The 24365-nt window shown below is 42.9% G+C and overlaps 1 protein-coding gene across 2 annotated transcripts in view; it reads left to right on the top strand.

Annotated features, from left to right (window-relative positions):
• The window catches only part of slc38a12 (solute carrier family 38 member 12), a 79813-nt gene extending 55675 nt beyond the window's left edge, over positions 1–24138 (top strand). Inside the window, exons 9-10 of one of the 2 annotated variants that reach the window (XM_085272178.1) lie at positions 4689–4782; positions 17600–24138. In XM_085272178.1, coding sequence (XP_085128304.1) covers positions 4689–4782; positions 17600–18363 — 858 coding nt within the window. In that variant the 3' untranslated portion in view covers positions 18364–24138. The remainder of the gene's footprint in view (positions 1–4688; positions 4783–17599) is intronic. The other variant, XM_085272177.1, reaches the window with a different exon arrangement.
• Positions 24139–24365: the final 227 nt, after the last annotated feature.

Here is a 24365-nt window from a genome sequence, read left to right as displayed (position 1 = left end):
CTCTCAATACATCTTGTCTGGAAAGTTAGGTTGGGAAGCGCATCTGTAACCGGAAGGTCGCCTGTTCGATCCCCGGGCTCTCTGTCCTGGTCGTTGTGTCCTTGGGCAAGACACTTTACCCTACTTGCCTACTGGTGTTGGCCAGAGGGGCCGATGGCGCGATATGGCAGCCTCGCTTCTGTCAGTCTGCCCCAGGGCAGCTGTGGCTACAACCGTAGCTGCCTCCACCAGTGTGTGAATGTGAGAGTGAATGAATAGTGGCATTGTAAAGCGCTTTGGGTGCCTTGAAAAGCGCTATATAAATCCAATCCATTATTATTATTATGCATGATTTTATGTTAATGATGGAGCTTCATGACGTCCTGGCCAAACTGTCCGATTACACTTCCCACGGAGTTTGTTTGCAATCATGCAGCTTCTAAAATTCTTATTTGAATTTGGTTTGGAGGCACTTCAGTGCTACAGGATTCTTCAGGCTCAAAGACATCTGAGGAATAAATAATCGAAATAAATCAAACTTAATCAGAGTTAGTTGACTAGATGGATGCAATCAGCCAAACACATAATATAGAGGATTTGTAGATGAATACTTTTTTATGCCTGGATGAAGTTTTATTGTATCTGAACCCAAGTGTTACAATCAAAGAACCTCTTTAACAGAAACGTTACGTTTACACTTTCAATTAAAAATCATAGAAGAATATTAAGCCCATGCAAATTCACTTATAATTAATCATGCTGGTATATTTTGTACAGATTGCACACATGATTGGTGAACTTTGTGCCTATTAATATGCAAACTAGGCTAAGCACAGTTTCATCATTGGCACCACAAAATCCAAAGAAAAAGATTAAGATAGATACGAACCAGCCTTTGTCGTCCAGCGCGACAAACACACCGTAGATGAATTCAGTCTGAAATTAGACCTCACATTGTCATTCTGTAGTTTGCAAAGTGATCTTTAGACAGAAAATAAAGGAACAGGAGAGCGGCCGACCATGCTTCAGGGCTGAAATACAGCTTTCTGTCAGCCGGCTGCCATTAATTTCACTTTCTTCTTCAGACACATCTCTCTTCATAATGGTTCATTCATTACCTCCAATGGCTGTTGCAGATTTATGCTTTGGCTCAGCCCGAGCTTAGACTGCACTTTGCCAAGGGGACAGCTGGTAATACTTTAATATATAGAGACATAGGCATCATCATTATTCAGCAGGATTAAAAGCTGTTGGGGGGGTTTTCTGTCAAACTCACAGATAGCCCAGCTGTCCTTTTTAACATCTTTTGAGCTCTTATTGTGTCTAAAATTGCTCCTTTGTTTCCTCATTCATTGATTTCAACTTTGGAAAAACTCTGTAAGGCTGGGGTGTCAAAATTAAGGCCCGGGGGCCAGAATCGGCCTGCCAAAGGCTCCAACCTGGGCCACTGAGCTGCTTTGGAAAATGTGAAGTAGGACATAAATGATCGGTATCGAGAGGCAAGTAAACAAACACCTCCGCAAGTGGCTCAGGTATGTGACTGGTCATCACTGCCGACCTGAGGGCGTTTTGGTGCAGGGTCGAAATGCCTGATGATATTTGGACACCACCTGACGACACCTGGTTGAAAGCTGCAGTCGCTTACAGCCACTTAAGGTGCAACTTTTAGGTGTATTTTATAAGTTTCCAACTGTATTTTCATCAGCTTCGCAGGTTTTCTCCTGAAGACCAAACCAGTGGTCATTCATACTATCCCAGTGTAAATAACAGATAAACAATAAAATAACACAAAGTTTCTGTTTTCCCACTATCTACTATAGAAATGTATGTTTACAGTAGCTTCACAGTGGAACAAAAAACCCCAAAACAAATTAAAACAAATTGAAAAACCTTTCATTTTATTCTTATAGGACACTCGGGACGATGAGCTACCAGAACTTTTGTTTGTCATTTTACACATTATTTCAATTTAAATTTCTTACAGTTTCCGGATGAAGAGTCGCGCTGACACACTTTCATTACTACAGCATCATTTCTTGATCGTGTAGAAAAACCAACATGTGCTGCTGAAATTGCTTCTTTTCCTTATATTAAAATATCTCAGGGATTAAATTTATGGTTAAAGTTCTTTACACTGCCTTTTTACTCAAACTCCTTTTATGATGTAAAATGAGTTTGATACACCGGCTGAAGGTCTCGTGGGGAACCTTTCAACCACCAAGTTCCACTTCTGAGTAAAAAAAACCTCATAAAATATGTATGTGGGGTAATCAGGTTGTTAGTTTTTAACTGTTGCAAATCGGCAACGCCTGCCTTAAGAGGGTTAAATATACAAAGTGTGTTTTCATTTTATTGTGTTTTTGATGGAGGGGGTCAACACAGGAGGTCCATAACTGTTTGCCTTCTTTCATCAGCTTTTAGTGTTAGAAAAGGTTTTAGGGATGCTGAAGCTCCCAAAGAAGACTCACACTCCTTATGTTTGATTTAACCATCCTGCTCGCGTCTGTAGTTGGAAACAGTTACCATCAAGGGAGTGATGAGTCTTTAACCAACCAGTTAGCATGCATTACCAGGATGCTAACATTGTTTTTACAAAATTGCACACGCAGTCATGTTAAATTTGTGAAAACTAAAATAAACTGAGTTTTTTATGTTTAGCGGCAGATGTAAAGTGTTTCAGCTTCGTTCACTCCGTTGAGGACTGCAGGTGCTCCTGGACTGCAGCCAGTTTTAGTACATTTGGATCAATAGGATGTGGACAGGCCACGTTGTTGTATTCATTCTCAGTGTCTGAACAAATACATCACATAGTTCCTGAGACTTTTTATACGTGTGGAGAAAAAACTAATATAAACTTGTGTTGCTGTAAAAGAATAGCACTGAAGTCATTATTACCCATCGTTCGGGGACAGTAAAGGTCTGAAAATTTAAAAAGAAAAAACGAGAAACCCATTTGTAGCAGTTCCATCGATGTCTTCAAACATTATAAAAGCACCTTTGTGTTACCATCCACCCACCCTTTTATACAAACTCTGGTATTATTTGATTTTGTGCCATTGAAGTCCTCGTTCAGGGATACACTGGTGGCACTCGGTGTTTTCTTCATCAAAATTTTAAAAGTGCTAAATTCGCCTCATTCTTTTTATTTTTCAAGTACTTTGGAAGGTGTTAAGCAGCCTGTTTGTGCACCTCCATTGCTGGGCTGAAATCCTGCGCTCTTGCAGAGGTGTGTGTCAGTGTGTGTCTGTCCTCATGCGTTTGATGGGAGGGCGAGGTCCTCTCTTTGAAAGCCTGCAGGCTGCTCTTCAGATGAAAAAGCACACAAGCGACTGCCTCGGAGATCACATGCCACTCAAACTGTGCAGTCAGACCTGAGAGTGTCAGAGAGCGGGGATATGGAAGAGACGGATGAAGGGAATACGTTTGCAGGCGTGGGGGAGAGGGAGTGATGGGAGCTGATGGGAATGGAGCTACAGTAGCTGAGCTGCGTCTGATTGCAGCTCTTGATAAAGAAAGTATCTGATAGGCTATCAGAGCTGTGGCCTGGGAGGATTTGAAATTTTTGTTGTACTATGGATTGGGCCACCTCTTCATCTTTTCACCCATCTTTGAGAGCGCTGATGGGATTTTGACAGCACTTGAGGAACGTTGCGTCTTCGATAGCGTTTCAGAATTGCATGTCAGTGTCGCAACTGCAAGACAAAAAAAGAGTTGCTGGCTAAAGTCTGCAGGATCAGTCCAACTCAGGAGTTGGGAAAAGCTGCGATGCTGAAGCCAGAAAGTGTTTTTCCAGTTTTGTGTTTTCGTTCCTGTCTGTTGTTATATGAGATATTTTTCTGGCTTAAAATGGGGAGATAGTTCTTTTTGGTCATTTGAAAATTAAAAGTGTATTTTTGCTTTTCATACACAAGAAACCCCTGACATGTCTCGTTATAATGGTGGCCACAGTTTCAAATAACGGGGTCAGTGTATGCGCAGGTAATTCCTGTGAGCAGAGAAGCCCAAACATGTTGATGAGTGACAGCCGATCAGAATATTGTTGATTAAAGGGGGAGGGGCTAAAACGACCTATATCAGACAGAAGGTGAACTGTGGCCCAGTGTAAGAACACAAGAGATACTTTACAGTAGCTTCACAGTCCGATCCAGTAATACAGACGAGCAGAACGTCACGTTGGAAGTTTTCTTTCATTTAACAGATTGACTGACAGGTTATTATTCATGTAACGCAGGAAACGTGACTTTGCTGTTAATCTCTTGGTTTAGTTTCAGGATCCTGCACTGTTTGTGTTACTCTGCACAATATATTGGACACTTTCATTAGAACAATTGTATTTTTTTATAAAAACACTTTCCTTATTGATGTATTTTTTCTAGTTTATTGAGCTTTTGTTACTTTTCTGAGTCATTTCATTTTTTCCTCTGACATATTTATTTTTATTGAGCAATTTTACTGTAATGGACCGTTTTAGTTTGCATTGGTGGTTTTTCTGTGGCGATTTTCCCAATTTTGGAGGTTAATAAAAAGTGCTTCTGTCTACATTCTCTGTATTTTTCATCTCTTATGGTTCACAGTGAAGCACTCAAAGGCAGCTTTTACATGACTGTGATTGATTTCTGACCTAATTAAGAAATGTAAAGCACTTCTTCATTAATTAATGTGCCTTCTTCAGCTAGCTAAATGTGCTTTCCCATTTGCTGTTCCCACAGAGCGTGTTCACTGTTTTGTTGGGCCCGTTCACCTTCTTCAACGCCCAGAAGACAAAGTATCTCCAGATTCTCACCTCACTCATGCGATGGATTGGTAAGAAAACATTCCTGCAGTATTCCCTCGTAACGTGCTGTTTTTCTTTTCACTATTTTCTCCCCTCGCTTTCTGTGACCTCTCCATTTCTGCAGCCTCTTTTTCCACACACGCATATTTCCATTTTATCGGCGTCTCCCTCAGAGTTTCTTTCATCCCTCCCTCCTGCCTTCACCTGCCTGTGTGGCTGCTGCGTTTAAGGTCCGTCCATCATGGTTTGGTCCTGCTCTGTGTCTTTGACTCCCATCTCCTCTCATTCCTCAGCCTGACAGGCTTGACAGCCCGTCCCAAGCTTGATTGGACCGTCACTCACATGGTGACGGATGAAAATAAACCGCCCGTCCTGGGTCCACTGTTAAAATCACAACACCACTGAATCACGGCAGTCCCGCCGCCCCCGTACGGCCGCACGCTCGCTCACGTAAACGCACGCAGACACAACAGCGTTCGCGCTCTGTCCATCGTCTGACTAAATAACACGCGGGTTTTAGCTGCATCCTTCCCTCTTCCTCGTCTCAGCGTCCCCTGGCTCTGCAATTGATTGGTCGTGTCACTTTTGCAGGGCTCCAAACAACACGGGATAATGATTTAAAACGGCTCCAGTGGACAAGCGAAGATACTGGAACAGCAAATCGTTAAAAAAGAAAAACCAGCCTGTTTTTCTTGTAGGGCGGGGGTAAACCATCAAAATTACGTTGAAGTTGTTGATAAAAGCCAAAGATAAACTTGTCGTACTTATTTTGTTCTTGGTCTGCTGTACTTTAGGTCGAATTTTGGCAGAGAAGAGAAGCAGACGTGCTTATTAAACTAACTATTAAATAATTCTCTCTGAACGTGAGCATCAAAATCAGCTGCGTCTCCAGTGAGTCTCTCGTCCTGTGGATGAATTTCTGCGTCACCTTGCTGGGCTGAAGCAGCTGAAATAGATCAGGCTAGCTGATTACTGAACATTAGAGTGAATTAATTATTCACTAGTAAAGTGATCATGTCATTGACCGGCTCTTAGAGGGATAAAAATGTAGTAGTTAGTAGTTAAATATAGCTGCACGGGCCTCTCAGCTGCCCATATTACCAGTATGGGATAAATATACGACCTGCTAAAAGTTAAAAACCCTTCAAAGCTATAAACAGACGGATACACTGGGGGAAGAGGCCGGTTATCAGCTGAACATATACAGTCCTGCAGCACATTTAACTAGTGAAGCATATCAAAATTCCCAGTCTTTCCTTTTGTCTGGAAATTATCTTCTATGATCAATTAACACTTCTCCTGTAGTGACATTCACACCAAGCAGCTCTGTCAGTGGCATACATTTAGTCAACTACACAAACAGCACACATTCAGTCAGTGTCTGTAAAGGTCAGTACTGTTCTCGGACATAAAAGCGCTCCACAACAATCCAGAAGCAAGTCGACCTCTTTACGAGAGACGACAGCTAAAGCGTTGGCGCTGTTTCAAAACATTTTTGTGTTTCGTGTCGACTTTCACGTCCTGTTTTACATCCAGCAGTTTCCACTTTGTTACACGTTAAAATGAGGACTTAATAACCTTCTGTAACACTCCGAGTCCAAGTGCTGACCTGTGCACAGATGTCTTGGCCCTCGTCGCGGCCTACTTTATCCATCACACCATCGATCCTTATTATCAGCCTGGATCCTTTTCTTTGCTCTGTCCAGTTGTGCATCTTTGTTTTTGGTGCAGAGCAGCAAGCAGCCTTCCCAGTGTGTAAAGACAGTCTGAGTTTTAGATTGCTTGTTGGAGTATTTCTGCATGAGCTGCGTCTTGAGGACGAGTCAATGTGCTGGAGCAAATAGGCTGCATGCAGAATATGAACAAATGAACGATAAGAAGCTTGTTTGCGAGCTGGGGCGCTCGTACTCGTAGCCCCATATTTTGTAATTCTACCATCTGGAAAATGTATGTTGTGTAGTTGTTTTTTATATTGTGTCCCTGGGTGTTGGTATCCGCTTTATTTGAAGGCGCTGACACTGACCACATGAGACAGGAGACCCTGCCTCCCCTCCTGACCATTACTCACCAGTCCCCGGATGCACCTGCAGTCACATGTGCTGCCCTGAGCGAGGACGGGGTGCGTTTGATGTCAGGGGTAGCAGCTGGCCGGTGCGTCGGTGCCCCGCCCGCCACCCTCGGCTCCGGCCTTGTCACAGTTGTTGCCACTCAACTGTAGTCACCTCGTTGTCCAGAGAGCCCCGATTTTTACACCAAACATGAGTGATGGTGTACCTGCCTGCTGCTCGGCTGTCGGTGACATGCTGGGATATTCAGCAGAGTCGCCATTAGCCTGGGTCAGCGCGACACCTTTTATACAACCCAGAATTCCTAGCTGCAGTCATTTAGTCACCTTGTTTGCAGCGGTGCCATATAAATCTAAATTAATGCTTTATAGTGACTAATAAAGGACGTCATCAGGGCCATCTGCATCTCTGCGATAACGTGTCTCACAGCAGAAGTACCTCACATGTTGGTGAAGGACAAGGAGACAGAGAAGGAACCACAGTGTACAGCTTGTATATGAATATTCAGTGTTATGTATACACGATGCGTTGTAGCTGCAGTTAGATGTAGTTGGAGTGTCTTCACCTTATTTTTGTTGTTTTTTTCCACATTAATCTTAATAAATATAAGGTAAAGGCAGACATTGCTGTAACCTGTTGCAGCCGGCCTCTTCCTGCCCGCTGTCAGCAGAGTGGATCATTACTGGTGCTCCAGAAGGACACTTTCCAAACACTTACAGGAGTACACAGCTTCTCTAATTGTTATTGAGTCATATGAGACAAAGGGAAAAAGTTAACAGCCTGTCCGCTCAGTAAATAAGTATTCATTACTGCCAGCCATCTCTCCTGAGACGTGTGGATAGATGTGTAGAGGGGCTGCTGTCTGAGTTTATCAGTAGGTCGGTGCCATGTGGATCTCAGGGCTCCTAAAAACAGCCATCAGACTTACTTAGCAGGAAAGCCTTTAAACATTTGTACTCGATGTTTGTGGCTGAAACAGTCCTCGATCAGGAAACTCCCATCTCCCATTATTGGGAAAAATGAAAACATAGATTTACACTCTAGCTTGACTGGCTGGCAGCAGGATATGGCTGCGATGGAGTGACTTTAGTTTGTCCAGTAAAATAGTACTTTTTGATTTCAGTGTAATTCATTTAAAACACTTTAAATCTTTAAGATTTTGTCCTGAGTTCATCTTTCATAAATAGCTTTTGCTGTAAGTCAAATGCTGTAAGTTTCAGCGAGCCGCAGGTCTCTCCATCCATCTAATGTTCTTAGTTTACAACAACATAATGTAAAGAGCCAAGAAACTCCCCGCAGGGATGCTCACAGCTGCCCACTGCCATTTTAAATGGCCATGGGATTGAGATATTGTTTTTGAAGGTCAGGGGGACTCTGGTGGCTTGTTGACTGGAAAGGTTCTGCTCATTCAGAGCGAGGGGTGAATTATGAGCCGGTCTTAATGAAGTGAGCAGCAGCCAGAATCACAGTTCAGAGGTCCTGAAAAATTACATTTCAAGACCAGCTGATGAGCATCAGTCCTGTTCTGGCTTTCAGTGACATTTGTGCTGTCAGGAGCAAAGAACCTTTTCTTTTTTTGCGTCTAAACATTTACATGATCACGACCACTTTCAGTGTTTTTACTGCCTGCTTGGCTTCGCTGCTTAGCACTGATGTTCCTTTGTGTGATGGCCACTTTGATTTTCTGCAGAGATGGTTTTGAGGTGGTTCAGGAATCACGATCCAATACAACTGTATCCACTAGCTAAGCTTTTAATTAGAGACACTGACCTCAGGTCTTTGTTTACCTCAGAGGCGGTGTCATTACACAGAAAGATTTGATTAAAGTGATTAAAATGTAATGCTGCAGTTTCAGCCATTTGTTTAAAAAATCGTTAATGCTTAATCAACTTAGCATTGTGGTCGTCATTTATTTGACATTTGACCTTAATTAGGCGTAATATTAGAATTATGTTTTGTAGGCTTTTTTAAAAACATTGATTAAAATGTAAACGGCTGACACTGTCCACTGCACGCACTCACTGCTGGGTAACAACTGGGAAACCAGTATATATACTGTATACTTACAGAAAGTTGGGTTGGACATGACAAAGCAGCTAATAGCAGGATGTACAATGTTAGCAAGCAGGTAGCTGTAACCTAGCTACACTGCAGGAATCTGGTGATGGTTAGTTTGTAACATTAGCTGGTAAAATAACATGAAAATGCTTCGTGGAGTTTATAGACCAGCATTGAGGGTCAATTAACAGACCTTGTCTATATTTTTCATATATTAACATGGATACTTGCATTAGCTAACATTTTCCAGAGGAGAGATCCTTCCATGAATCTGATGACAGTTTGACTGTGCTCTTCCCCTGATGCTCAAATTCCTGTTTGGTAAGAGGGGCTTCATTAGTTACACTGTATTAAGTGCTTCATATCCAACGTAGCAGCTAAACGTCAGTATAAAATCCACCATGGATTTTTCCCAAACATTGAGTTTGTGTTGAGCTAGGAGATAAAACTTTGCTGAATTTTTCGCACTCTGCGATGTCTTTTTGCAACTCGACTGAACTGGTTTTATTCTGTTTATTAATAATCTGAGCACCTTTTTCATTTTGTGGTTGATTGCTGTCCTACAGGAGCTGTGCTTTTGTTTTTTCAAAACCCTGACAATTGGCTGGGCTCTTAATGCGAGTTAATATCTGTTCATGCAGATTTTCCCTGATGTGTCACAGCTAATTGCTGTGCTATCACAGTTCGCATGTCATTACCAGTTTGGCCCCTTTCAGTTGCAAACTGATAGCAGACGGACTTCCTCTGATTGCCGTTTTATCACTTTATTGATGCACCAGAGTTGTTTCGAAGATGACACATGACTGCATGTTAAACTCGTGATGTTTAACATTTATTCGTAGTTCTTCCCCTGGAAACCGTTTTACTGGGAAAGTCCTGACAGTCTATTTTATAAGTTACTTTAGACACGGACAATTTAAAAAAGCATCACAGTCATTTAAAATCAACATATTTAAGTCATAGTATAGAATAAGTATAAAAATCTAATAATTTCTTTTGAGAAAGTAGAATGAGCCAGAGAAATGTTATTTTTTTAGTCCTAACCTTTTTTTAAATGAAGAATAAACCACTTCTTTACATTGTTTGTTTCCTTTTTATAAAGCACCTTGAGGCGACTGATGTTGCGAGTTGTTGCTATATAAATAAAATGAAATTTTGCATCTTTATCAAAGCATTTAAATCAGTGAAACAGAGGTTTGGCTGGCTCGTGTCTGTGAACCTCAGCTGCAGCATGGGGTGCTAAACGGTGCAGCCAACTGCTGCGCTGCTTTGTGCCATGTATACAGAAAGCCCTATCCAACATCACAGAGCACGTTAGGAGGCGAGGAAGCCACTTATCACCCAACAAATACGAGTAATTCAACAGCCCCAGCAGCTCGCTACCTCTGTTCCTGATAGGCTTGACGTGATGGAGGCTCGGCACAGTGAGAATTCCTGAAACCCTGGTGAGACCTGGGCAAAGAGCCGGAGCTACTAATTACTGCAGAGATTATCCAAGAGTGCTCAAGGAGTACCTCTCTTAATTAGGGATGGCAAGATTGCTGTGCGTTAAAACTGCCAGGGGGGGATGCTTAAATTGGCCAACGTGACAAGAAAACAAGCAGCATCACCAGAACCTCGTGTTACATTCGAGCGCGCAGCATTTCCTCTTCAGCACGGCTGCTTTTTTAAGCATCAAAGCACAGCGCAGAAGTCCTTGACCTTCCTGCAGTCATCAGTGAATTGCTCACACTTAAGTACTCGCGTTGTTCCATTCAAAGAGCAGGGCCTCCCAACTTTCAGCTTTCCTGTGCACCACTGCACATGAGATTGATCACCTCTCACCTTCTACCATTTTCTCCTCATTGATTGAGTCCAGGATTCCCATCTCTTCTCCGATAGCATCTGGGAGTCTTTCTCTCAAGGCAGTCGATGACTTCTTGGAGCATTGAGAGAGTCTGCCAGCCTTGGCTCTAACCGCGTCTGCTATGTTTGCTACTAGAGACAACACAGCCGTACGAGCTTGCTCTGGAGGGTCGTTAAGTTGAAGCATTCCTCACAAGGTCAATGGCGTTCCCATCCAGGTAATATAAATCACTGGCTCAAAGAGATTGACGGGCCTAGTCGTGGGGATTGGGATACGTGGCTGCTCAATTTACTCAGCTCCTGTTGTCGCACGTCAAGTGCGGTGGAGAGTATTGGTTGGGCTCAGTGTGTCTATGTGAAGGCGCATTGAATTAGCTTATCTCGACGGGTAGGTGCAGGGGTAATGGCTCATCCTGTCTGTGATGGTATGTTGTGCAGGGGCTTTGAAAGATGGGTGTTGTTTTCACGCTTCCACATGTGCACTGCACAGACGTGGCACTGAAATCCAGTCCATGAAGGTGATTGTGAAAGTTTAATTTCAAACATTTATAACCTGTGATTTCAGTATAACTGCCCAAATAAGCTCCCACAGGCCAAAGATGGCTGATGACTGGTAGATATGCAAGTATACCGTCAGATCAGACATTAGTCACTCCTATGATGAAGTCCATGAGATGTCAGATTGCATCAACGTGCGAATAGTAGCATTAACAGCTCCAGTGCCTTTTGCACACTCAATCCATCACCTAAACCAAAAGGAGTCATTTCAGCAGGGCGCACAGCATTTCCTGTTGTGTATACTAGCAAGTGAGGACTACATCGATGTTTGTGACACCTAATTTACAGGTCAGTTAACTGGTTTGGCATTTTTAGGTTTTAGAATTGGCTAAGACTACAATAGAGCACTAAAATAATACTGTTTAGTTTAAACATCTACGCCTTTACTCGCTCACATACTTGGTAAAATTATCTTTGGGTCTAATTCTCCTGAAATCATTTGAGATTTATGTGTGAAATGTTTCCGGTGAGCAAATAAAAACCACAGAAGAAGACAGGAGCATTAATGGCTACAAGAAGACGTGATGAGTTTAGATTAACGCAGAGTCGTGTGTACGCACTACCCGGCTCTCTGTAATTTGTCACTGAATAATGCCTTTTAAGGAGTAATGAATGCCCCTTATGCTCGTCTCTTACGTCAGTCCAGAGAATTATGAGGCCTTACTGAATTTACTATGTAAATAAACTTCTACACTCAGTTAAGGTGATCAAAGCTAATATGCTTTCATTTTACAGCTGTACAGTACTCCAGCATTGAGATTCATGGCTTATAGGTGCAATGAGCGCGATAAAATTGTCACGGCCGGACGTGATTTGCCCACCTCGTGTAGCATTATGCAGGCGAGGGCCGGTGACAAATGAGCACATTATGAAAGGCTTCAATCTAGTGCTCAGCTCCTCTCTACCATCTGATTGACTTTCAGTTACTTTGAATTATAATGAGTTGGTTCCTGTGACTTTAGTGGGATAAATGAGTGCTTTGTCTCTGATCAGCATAAAAACGTTCTAATTGTGGGCCAAAGAAATGTTTTCCAATCGATTCTTTTCAATTTAAAAGCATTTGGAGTTATATTTCATTTTTAAGCTTCAATAAGATTTGACTGGGAGCTTCCCAGTACAACCAGCCCCGTTGTCCTTGCAGGCTCTCCTGCAGCATCTTAATCTTGGCCAGACTTGGAAAAAGGTGCTTTAGGTAATGTAACCGTGCCCAACCACCCTGAGGCACTCTTAATTAAAAGCCCCGTGCTAGTTTCCTTCCTGTGCAGCCTGTGAGTGTTGGAGAAAGATGGAGAAAAGCCTTCTTTCTCTTCCCCTGCACCTTCGTCTCCCTGGTGTACCGCAGGCAGACGGGTTTAGTTGCCAGCTATTTCACACATATGTAACACACCCCAAGCAAGAGGGCGGCTGACAGATTATGTCTGGTTCTGAAAAAAACAGATAAATTATGAGATGGACGACAGGTAGTGTGTTTCCTCTCTCGCTTCTGCCAGATCTGAATTTAAACACATTCATGTGTTCACAACAGGTTGCAAAAACTTCTTAACATCTCTGTCTCACATTCCCAAAGCCCAAAATCAGAATAAACTAAAATAGTATAATAATAGTATAAACAAAAATCTAAACAGTCATCTCTGTTGTTTGTTACTGAGAGCTATAAATCACACTTTTTTTCACACATCGTTTGATAAAGCAAACATTCCAGTACTGTACCATATACTAATGGCGTATCTGTGTAGTGGAAATCTCCACATCAACATTGCAGAGCGATCAGAATTATTATAGGTTATTACACTAACTTTAGACAATAACAGTGACAACATATCAAACTGTCTCTGCGAACACATTAACTCAAATATACAGGAGCCGTGGTGTACTTTTGTTACAAGAGGGTACCTTAAGTTTAGAAAACAACAAAGCTACCAGCTACTCTAGGATGTGGCGAGCTAAGCTAGCTCCTACTCTCGATCGTAACACATTTCAATGAGCAAAACAGACAAATACAGATCCCAGCAAAACAAACTGCTGGTCAGGTTTTACCCTTATTTGGCATGTAAATTATGTGGACCACATGTGTGGCCTTATTACTTACTAACCTGAAAAAAACAGATAAATTATGAGATGGACGACAGGTAGTGTGTTTCCTCTCTCGCTTCTGCCAGATCTGAAGACGAGCAGTAGCGTCACCCTAAACCATCTCACTGGGGCGGAAGTGCCCCCTTGTGGCGTAACTAGGGATCACACCACATGTTGGATCTCCAACAAAAATCACAAGATTAAGGCCCTTCCTTAACAAAACTACACCTAAAAGCTTATACAATGTACAAAAATTAAATCACATAATGTGACCACACATTACAGTGTGTCACACATAGCTTCGTGCAGACAGAAAGGCGGAAAAAGATGAGAGTTTGAAGGAGAAAGAAGACAGGCGGAGCAAAGGGGGCAGACAGATGGTTTTGGCAATGACTCTTTCACACATTGCAGATGTTTTGTAGGAAGAGGAGCAATTCAGAAAGAGTATCTATACAGCACAGATAAATTAAGGGACTTTTTTGCGTGTCATCGTCCTTGAAAGCTGGTGTGTTGCCCATTCGTTTGACATCTCTGTGTAAGAGGGTTGAGGTTGTAGCGGGGAGTCGCAGAGCTTTCCCCGGAGCCACAGATTACATTGGGCCTAAGCCAAAGATGCATTCAATATTGAACAGTCGTGAAACAGGTTTTACAGAGTTTGTGCTTACATGTGAAATTCAAGGCAAGCGTGAAACAAGGGTGCGAAATGTAGCTGTGTTGTGTTTTCCTGACACGGCTACATTTTCAGCAAGTGTTCAATCAGGCGGCCCATCAGTTATAATCCCATGAGTTTAGCCTCTGGAGACAATGGCCCGAGTTTTGGAGAAAGCTAAACGATGGACACAGCTTCTGGGTCTAATGGAGTTGCTTTCTTTTGACGTGGCCAGTAGGGGGCGACCTTTCTGGTTCTGCAAAGAAGTCTGTTTGAATCGAGGTCTATGACAAAATTAGCTCACTTCTCCTTTGACGTATGACCTCAGTAAAAACACTTCTGATGAGCGCCATGTTTCTCTGTTAAATGATCTTCACTTTCTGAGTAAAACAGACGATAAAGGACGGCGCGCTTTAAAGTGTCGCTGCTTTGTGATAGATGAGTCGGTACCTTATGAGCTTGCAGTGTCGTGTCGTTGCCTTTTTTAAAATTGTGCACGATATAAAATATATACCAAGTTATACTGAAATCAGTGCTGATTTCGTTCGTTATCCATGCAGGTAAATTTAAGCAAGTGAATAAAAGTGAATATTCTTTTTCAGAGATCAGATTACTCTTTTGTAAAGCTCTACATCCACACTGAAACACTGAAACACTAAAACAAAGGCAAAATGAGCTTTTTTTCCTGGTTCTTCTTTGGTCAGCAGTTATTTTGCCTCTTGTACAGTGTAGATGAACAAAGCTTGCCTTGTGGCATATTGCATCCCTACAGTTTGGTCTGCAGATGTTAGATATTCCCATCAAAGACAGCGTGAGTCTCAGTCTTATAGAGTGATGTCAGAGTTTAAGGTATAGAATTATTTTACTGCAGATATGAGGCATATAATGGTCCGAGTGACACTTCCTAAATGTCACCAAGTGTTTAAAGGACAGCTGATAATGAAAGCTGAGGAGCTGGCTCCTGGCCTGGGCTATGACTAACTCCTGGTGTCACGGGTTGATTGAGTGTGTGTGTGTGTGTGTGTGTGTGTGTGTGTGTGTGTGTGTGTGAGAGGAGAGATGGCTTGCTGGGCCACATGACCGTTAGCCTGTAACAGGACTGCATGCGGCTCTCAGGAGTCTCCTTTAGACACAGCTGCCAACGATGCGCCTCCTGAAATCAATTGGAGCTGCAGTGGGAACCGCAGGACGGTTTTATACTGGGCCGTGAAACGACCGCTGGTTTGTTTTTTACGCCTGATGTTTCTGGAACAAACAGCTGGAAGGCAGTTCAGCACTGCCATCTTTATCCACATGAGGTTAAACTCTGAGAGAACTGAGACCGGACTACAATGTGGTCACCATATCAGGTTTTCACCTCGTTGATCTTTTGAGAGAATTCACTCTATAACTATAGAAATCAGTCAAATGCACCTTCAACTTTATGTATGGCGTGTTTTGGAAGCCCAGTTTAATTCAAAATAAAAGCACAAAAAAGGTGGAGAGACAATTATTTCTGATATTTTCATGTTTATATTTTATTTTTATATAATAATAATAATCTGATAACCAGTTTGGAGTTGAGTGGATTATATGCACCAAATACTTCATTTAAAAAAGTTGAATTAAACTGACGCTGTAAAGCCTGGATTTAAACCAAAATAATACTTATTGGGTACACTTTGCTGTTTTACAAGAACATTAAAATCAAGTGAGACCATCAGAAAAACGCTGGCTTAAACCCTCCCTCTTTACTATTTATCATCTCTTTTATTTGTTATTTGTAAAGTTGATAAATAATGTACAGGAAGTTCAGCTCCCTCACACTAACGCAGTCCTGCACTCACAAACACAAGATTCAATCTAAATACCTTTGATAACACTTGGAAGATTACAAGATTTAACCCTGTGGATGTTAGTAACTAATGTTAGAGTGATGTTACTGATATTTAACTAAATTAGATTTTTTTTGAGCTGCAGTTGCGCAACACTGAAGGCCAGATGACCAGATCATGATATCTTTAAAATAGCTTAATTGAAAATGTGTAAAAAGTACATTTACTGTAATAGTTTGCAGAAGTTTGAAGTTAAACATCTTCAAAAAATATAATCTGCAAGAGCTATATAGTTTCTAATATAGATGTAAGATGCTTATTTGATTCATTTGACTTACATTTCTGTATTTAAACCCAGAGAAATGATTCATTTAGTGTAATGGTCAACATTTCCCTTTTACTCCTGTCAGCCACCACGCTGAGGCTGCAGTCACACAACCATAGAGACCGGTCAAGCACCCCATAGTAACCACCGATCACTAAGGGAAAACGGGTATTTTCCTGTTGCCAAGTGCTTCCTGTTACTACTTAGTTGCACAGAGTTATATGGGTACTACTGAAAACCTCCCTATGATTAAGTTCTTTGCAGATGTCTACAGTCACCCGCAAGTTGCATTGAGGACTCCAACTTGTCTGCAAATATTTGTGTGTCAACCAACCCACCCACCAACCCCTATCCACCCCCACCCAAATCAGTCAAGGCAGGCGGCCATCCCTCCCTGAGCCTTGTTCTGCTAGAGCAGGGGTCTCCGACTCCAGGTCTCGAGGGCCGATGTCCTGCAGGTTTTAGATCTCACACTGGGTCTGCACACCTGAATCAAATGATGAGTTCATTAGCAGACCTCTGGAGAACTTCACGACATGTTGAGGAGGAAATTTAGCCATTTGAATCAGCTGTTGGTTCAAGGACACATCTAACGCTGCAGGCCCTTGAGGCCTGGCGTTGGGGACCCCTGTGCTGGAGGTTTCTTCCTGTTAAATGGAAGTTTTTCCTTACTGCTGTTGCCAAAGCACTTGCTCATACGTGGGTCATATGATTGTTGAGATTTTCTGTTTTCTTTGTATTATTGTAGGGTTTTTACCTTACACTATAAAGCGCCTTAAGGCAACTGTTGTTGTCATTTGGCGGTGTGTATAAATAAAACTGAACTTAATTGAATTTGCCAACTAGGCCTTCTTAGTAAAAGCAGTAAAACTGTGAAAAGTGTTATGCAAACTGGAAATGGAGACTGTTCACTGTCAAAATAAAAGCTGGGCCTTTTCAAAAATGCCATATGGTGCGCTACTGTTCGGTGGTTAGTTGGCAAGTGTTTGCTCGTCAGGGTCTTTCGTGTAAACTGTGGGAACCTCAGATATCTGTTAGCAGCCAAAGCAAACACAGGGAGGTTTTTGGTGGAGGATCCTCTCGGCAACAGATTTCAGTCCGCAAACTCAACAAGCACTCACCAACTGGTTGAGGAATACACATCTTTCCCTACTGACTGGAGGTTGCCGAGGAATCACCCATTGGTCTTTGGGGGTCATTTGAGGCACACGGTGCTGACGCCCCACTGGCCTGCTGATTTAAATCCTCTGTTTGTGGGGTGCAGTCAGTTGGAAGAAAGCAGGCTTGTTTTGAACTTTAACTTCTTTCATAGCTACTCAAGAAAAATAAAGTGGAGCTGAAAATGAGCAGAATAGTTCTCCTTTCTACCAGGATGGTCAAATGTACAATAATATTATAGCTTTTCTGCCATCAGTGGGTTTTTAAAATCTATTTCCTGTTTTGTTTTTGTCCCTCCAGCTTTCACCATGATGATCATCTTGGCAGTAATTCGCATCGGTAAAGACCACGGCGCGGGACACCCACCTGTCGCCTCCTTGTCTGGGGTCCCCAACCTGTTCGGGGTGTGCGTCTACTCCTTCATGTGCCAACACTCACTGCCGTCCCTGGTGACGCCCATCTCTAACAAGAAGCGCGTCGGCTCGCTGGTGCTTTTCGACTACATCCTCATCCTCGGCTTCTACGTGCTCCTCTCGTTCACCGCCATCTTCTGCTTCGATAGCTCGCTGCTCTACGACATGTACACCCTGAACTTCACAGACAACTGCGACGTCTTAGACATCCCGGTGCTGCGCTACTTCCTCGGCTTGTTCCCCGTCTTCACCATCAGCACCAACTTCCCCATCATCGCCGTCACGCTTCGAAACAACTGGAAGACCCTGTTCCACCGAGACGGAGGTACCTACCCGTGGGTGGTGGACCGAGTGGTATTTCCCCTCATTACACTCGTGCCCCCCATCGTGGTTGCCTTCTGTACACACAACTTGGAATCCTTGGTGGGAATCACAGGGTCCTATGCCGGTACAGGGATCCAGTACATTGTCCCAGCCTTCCTTGTCTTTTACGCCAGGCGCCACCTGGAGCCTGTGATGGGCAGAGATGCCATCAACAAGCACCGGTCACCCTTCCGCCACAGCTTCTGGGTGTGGTTCGTTTTGCTGTGGGCTGCCTTCAGCCTCATGTTTGTCACAGCCAACATCATCCTGACTGACACCAAGAACTGAGAACTCGTATCTGTGTTTCAGTTTGTGGTTCCCGTACAGGAAGCCTTATTGCTGCTGGTTGGGCAGTGTGCCCTTTTTTTGAACGTTTGTTGGGTCAATTAAATGTAATTAAGAGTAATTTATCAAATATTTTTTGAAAATTCAATTCAGTTTTGTTTATATAGCGGCAAATCACAATAAAAGTTGCCTCAAGGCGCTTTATATTGTACAGCAGATACAGAGAAAAACCCAACAATCATATGACCCCCTATGAGCAAGCACTTTGGCAACAGTGGGAAGGAAAAACTCCCTTTTAACAGGAAGAAACCTCCAGCAGAACCAGGCTCAGGGAGGGGCGGGGCCATCTGCTGCGACCGGTTGGGGTGAGAGAAGGAAGACAGGATAAAGACATGCTGTGGAAGAGAGACAGAGGTTAATAACAGATATGATTCAATGCAGAGAGGTCTGTTAATACATAGTGAGTGAGAAAGGTGACTGGAAAGGAAAAACTCAATGCATCATGGGAATCCCCCGGCAGCCTACGTCTATTGCAGCATAACAAAGGGAGGATTCAGGGTCACCTGGTCCAGCCCTAACTATATGCTTTAGCAAAAAGGAAAGTTTGAAGCCTAATCTTGAAAGTAGAGATAGTGTCTGTCTCCTGAATCCAAACTGGAAGCTGGTTCCACAGAAGAGGGGCCTGAAAACTGAAGGCTCTGCCTCCCATTCTACTTTTAAATACTCTAGGAACAACAAGTAGGCCTGCAGAGCGAGAGCGAAGTGCTCTAATAGGGTGATATGGTCCTACAAGGTCATTAAGATAAGATGGGGCCTGATTATTTAAGAGCTTGTATGTGAGGAGCAGGATTTTTTTTTACAGTTCATTACAGTCGTCCAGCCTGGAAGTAATAAATGCATGAACTAGTTTTTCAGCGTCACTCTGAGACAGGATATTTCTAACTTTAGAGATGTTGCACAAATGGAAGAAAGCAATCTTACATATTTGTTTAATATGTGCGTTGAAGGACATGTCCTGGTCAAAAGGGACCAAATGTCACATGTTTCATGTTCCACAAAAGTAAAGCTGGAGCAGTGCATGAGAGTTAAAGGGAATTTATTAATAGGGTTTTTTGTCAATAAACACCAGACAGTTTGAGTTTTTCACAAAGTTTTGCACTTTTTAAAAATGTATCCGACAGGCTTTTTGTGGCTTTTTAAGCCTCAAAAGAAGAGAAAGATGTTTAACCCTTATTTATCACCCGCCAGGATTGCTGTCCAAGTATCGGACAAAATTGTCAACGCAACCATCACTGGAGAGCGTTCTTCCAGCAAACGCTTCATTTAAAGCAAGCGTTAGAGTCGGGTGGTGTGACTCACATTACAACAACAACATTACGGGCAACCAAGTAGTTCTGAATGCTACAACGTGGAAAAATGAGTTTTTCCTTTGCAGTTAGCTCGATCATGTTGTTATCTGGAGGATTTGTAGACTACTGGGGATTTAGCTGTGACTCTATCGCAGAGCAGGTTGGTTTTATTCAGTCTACCTCTTCAGCAGTAATGGTGCTTCTGAAGTAGCAGCTGACACGTAGCATCACCCTGATACACAAGAATATGAATTATTCCACAGTGTGAAGGACGTCTGCTCTGTCATCACACTGGCTCAACAACAATGTGCTGTTTTTGATCTGCAGCAACATATGCTCTCATTGGTAATCTGAGTACTCTAACATGCTACTTAACATGCCGTGCTGCTTAACAGCTCTGTGGGTTGCTCTTAAAGTTTGCCTCATTCATATTCCAAACTATAGAAAAGATCCGACGGACCTTGAGGGCAGAATGTTCCAGTAAAAATATATTAAAGCAAGCGGAAGAGCAGACATGAAAAAGAGCCTGTCACATTCAGACTTGTGCTCTGTTGCAAAACTTGATAATGAGATTGGAACTGGGACCAACAGAAGAAGAAAAACGAAGGGATCGGGGACGATCACTCTTTCATGTCTGACGTGCATCCATTCCTCAGCGGCGGCTGCCTCCAATCTCCTCGCCTCCCCCTGGTGAACAATGAAGCTCCGTCCGTGACAGATCCACTGACAGATAGGCTTCCAGGAGGAGCTCCATCTCTGTTTATCACCTGACACTCGCGCCTGTAGTTCACACACAGGGCATGTCTTCCCGTCTTCTACTCCTCAGCACCCATTCATGACTCTGTCAGCCTCGAGCTGTATCCATCACACAGCTGCACCTGACAGGATAATGGAGATCTACAGTGCTTCAGCTCTGGCTGTGACGAAGGCATCCGCGGCCAAAAGCGATGGGAGCCAACTGCACAGCTTCATAAAGTGCACGCTGTACTGTACACCAATGGTAACTTCACTGACACTTGGCAGCTTCTTCCAACTTCATTATCGCCCTTACACTTCCATCTTTGACCCGTTGCACGATTCTGTCTGTGTGATTTTCACATTACAGTGGAAATCATCTGGAAATACTTCAGTGCAGACTAACAACAACCAGAAAAACCTTCATGCTCGACTTATAGTGTCGCACACAGGTTTGCAGGCAAATGTAGGTGGTGCTCAGAGACCCAAGCAGCAGTGACCTCCAGCAGCGTGGTGACCACAGAGTGAGAAACTAGCAGCAGTACAAAGCGGGCAGATCCCAAATTAAATTTACCTGAACTGTGAGCTGAGCTGTCACAGCATAGAGTAACTTTGACATATGACAGGTTCAGCCGCAAAGCGAAGCACGGTGAACAAAACGCTGCTTTAAGGAAAACAGTTGAGATCACAACGCGGCAAAGATGAATGCAATCATGGGCAATGAACTTTCAGCCTTTGGAGACAAACAGCTCTGGAAATAAATGGACAAATGGAAATAAAAAGGCAGCAAGACAGTGTGCCATTGAACAGGGTCAAGTTGGCATTTTACATTCAGTCTGGCATCTAGAACAGAACAGAAGTCCCTCATCAGATAGCAACGTAGTTGCTGCAGGACGGCAACTTAACTGCACGTTAATATAAGCAACCTTTGTTTTTATGTAACAACGTAACCAGAATGCCACCAGCTGAGTGAAGTACCTGCTGCGTAGAGACACATCAGTGCAGACCGACTCAGACTGTTTATGAATCAGTCTGGGATTATTTGCAATCCTTCACCGATCTTCAGTCGCTTTTCTATTTTTGCTTTAGTGTGTTGGAGCTGTTAGGAGTTCTTTTGTTCTTTTTGTTGAATATGATTTTGTGACTGTTTGCAACCACCAAAGACAAAATTCAGCATTTAAGAAGCGCAAGAAAGTAGAGCTGGGAGGTGTGTTGCTTTATAACAGAGATACAGATTCCTGCTTGGCTGATGTAGTTTGGTTGCATCCGTCCATTTTCTACCACTTAACGGGGTTATGGGCTCACGGAGGCAGCCCTTTCCATCTGCTGCTTCAGCCCCTCTGTCGGATGTAGAGGACTTGCCAGTCTAATAATAAACTCTAGGTTTACTCTAGGTTAGCACTACTTCCCTTTATGTAAGGCTTTGACTTTGAGATGCTTAAATCGTGACTGGGTAACACCAAAGTCCTTCTCGAAGTCTTTGCCCAGTTGTTTGGATAAAATAAATAATTATTTAAATAAATGTAATTTCAGTGGATTCAGATCAGCATTAAAACCGCATATAAAGAGTCATAGGTCAAGTTTAATAAAAACCACCTAAAGGTTATCTCCGCCCGGATGCGTGCGGCTGTGAAATTCTCCCGTGGATTTTAATTTCAGATTATTAGTGTCTGAGGCTCCACACCTCAGAGTGTTTGGAACAAATGGAAAATGAGGACAAGTACAGATTTCTACTGCTTTCTGGTGATGGTAACATGTGAGGTAAATGGAGCTTTTATTTGGTTTGAAGCTGAAGTATGTAAAAGTCCCAGTCAGCCTGATTGAACATCAGATGGTCTGGAAGTATTTCCAGTGGGGAAATAGTTTTGGTTTACAAGGATTTTCTGCACCTTTACTGTGTAAAAACAGCTTTTTTTGTCTGTGGACTTCATAACATTCCTACATTGTCTCACATTGTTTTTGTTTACATCTCAGAATAAAGATCCAGGTTATGTTTATGGTTAAACTGAGCATCTGTCTGTCAAAGGAAGAACGGACAGGTCAGCTGACCCAGCAAAGACATCCACACTTTTAGTCCAAAGCACAGTTAAAACGTCCTACAGTATATGCAGCGTGTACAGGATGATTACACGAGACTGTGGGAAAGTATTTTCTTCCGGGTTTTAATTGTTGCTGTTGTTCTCAGCCTGTAGAAGAATTAACAGTTGTGGTCAATTTACATGCAAACGCAGTTTGAGGGTGTTGGGAGGGTTCAGCGGGTTGAGCAGTGGTTCCAAAGGCGCCGCAGCTTTTTCATCAACCGCTGTAATGCAGTTTAAATTGAAAGGTAATGTGCTGCGACTCGAGTGTTTTTAAGGCACTGCAGCGTCAGTCCAGCACTGCTGAAGGTTACAGGGGTGACGGCGTCTGTGGCGTCAGCAGGACGCGCCCGTCTTTAACAAGATCCGTCGCCAATAATCAAATTGACTGCAAATATCGGCGGTGGGTCCCACTGGTGTGACGCCCGCCAGCTTCGGTCTGGGTTGAGGGAGGAGCGGTGATGTTTAGAAGCCATTTACATGTTTGCAATGACCTGAAGTGAAGCGAATGATACGAACACGTGAACCCTGAAAAGATGTTTGATACTTCACCTGAAGCCAGACTCAACGTGTGTGTTTGTGCGAGCAGATCAGTTATGAAACGTGCCTTTTTTTAAAGAACAGCCCTAAACTTCCTTCTTATCATCTGAAGAGCAGCGTGCCCGACATCATCAGCATTAATCCTTTTCTTTAAAAATGACAATCTGTGTTTGCCAAAAAGAAACTTGCATGTTTTCCTTTTCTTTGTGTTTCATTTCTTTGTTTTTCTTCCATAAGTTTACATCTTGTGTTTGTTTACAGAGATCTGGCTGTAATGTTTCTGCTTTAATTGATATTCTGTTTCTTTTCTTTTTCTGTTTTTTTTTAATTATTTGGTTTTTATGACTCACAAAAAAGTTAAATAAATGAAATAAATGATTTATATTCATCTGAAGTGCATCAGCCTTGAAGGAAAACTCTGCTTTCCTAACCCTCGGTGACTTCAGCCTTTTGTCAAACATTTAGGGCTCAAACTAATCTGGTCTCTATTGTACCGTCATATTCTATTAACCGCTGAGATACGCTGCATGACCACATGAACAAAGTGGCTCAAGATAACTTTCTCTTTTGTGCTACAGCATCAGCTCTGTTGTGTTTCTCAATTTGTGATAAAAACTTGGAAACTGATTTCCATTTGTTTGTTAATGGAAAAGAAAAATCATATTTTTCTCGGGGTTTTGATGACGAGGGACGGATCGGACTGAAATCTCTGGCTTTCTTACATTTAGAATGACGAAAATGTGCAAAGTTGATCCGAATACGATGCCTGAGCTCATAAACTCATGAAAGGTTTCCACAGACCTTCTATAGGAGCAGACATTACATCTGCGTTCTGCTTCTACTGCGTCCACCTTTTATACAGCCCGCGGTTACGTCATGTGAGCGAATACCATCATTGCATCATGTCAGTTTGTGCAGCCTCTTGTCTCAGAGATATTCCACGATCAGCTGTGAGTGGATTATATCACAGTGGAAGTGTTTAGGAACCACAGCAACTCAGCCACAGAGTGAAAAACCTCAGAGGGTTACAGAGGGGGGCACTGAATGCATGAAAGGGACCAACTGCAAACAACCTCTGGCATTAACATCAGCACAAAAACTGTGTGCCGGGAGCTTCATGACGTAGGCGTCACAGGTGGAGTAGCTCCTGTCGGTGTTGAGGTGGCCCACCGACAGGACACCAGTCCAGAACCGGTTTCATGCATTTCTGCCAAAACTAAAAACTGGAACGGCACCATCGCTGAAAATTCAAACCAAATAAGAGGAGCCGCTGCAGGACATTTTAGAGTAAACCAAGCTAACA

This window comes from Mchenga conophoros, linkage group LG4 (genome assembly GCF_057382185.1).
Source record: "Mchenga conophoros isolate Kocher_MC1m ecotype Shallow Benthic linkage group LG4, M_conophoros_male_GT1.1, whole genome shotgun sequence".
In the NCBI taxonomy this organism is placed as follows: domain Eukaryota; kingdom Metazoa; phylum Chordata; class Actinopteri; order Cichliformes; family Cichlidae; genus Mchenga; species Mchenga conophoros.
This window is presented reverse-complemented; position numbering and strand designations above follow the sequence as displayed.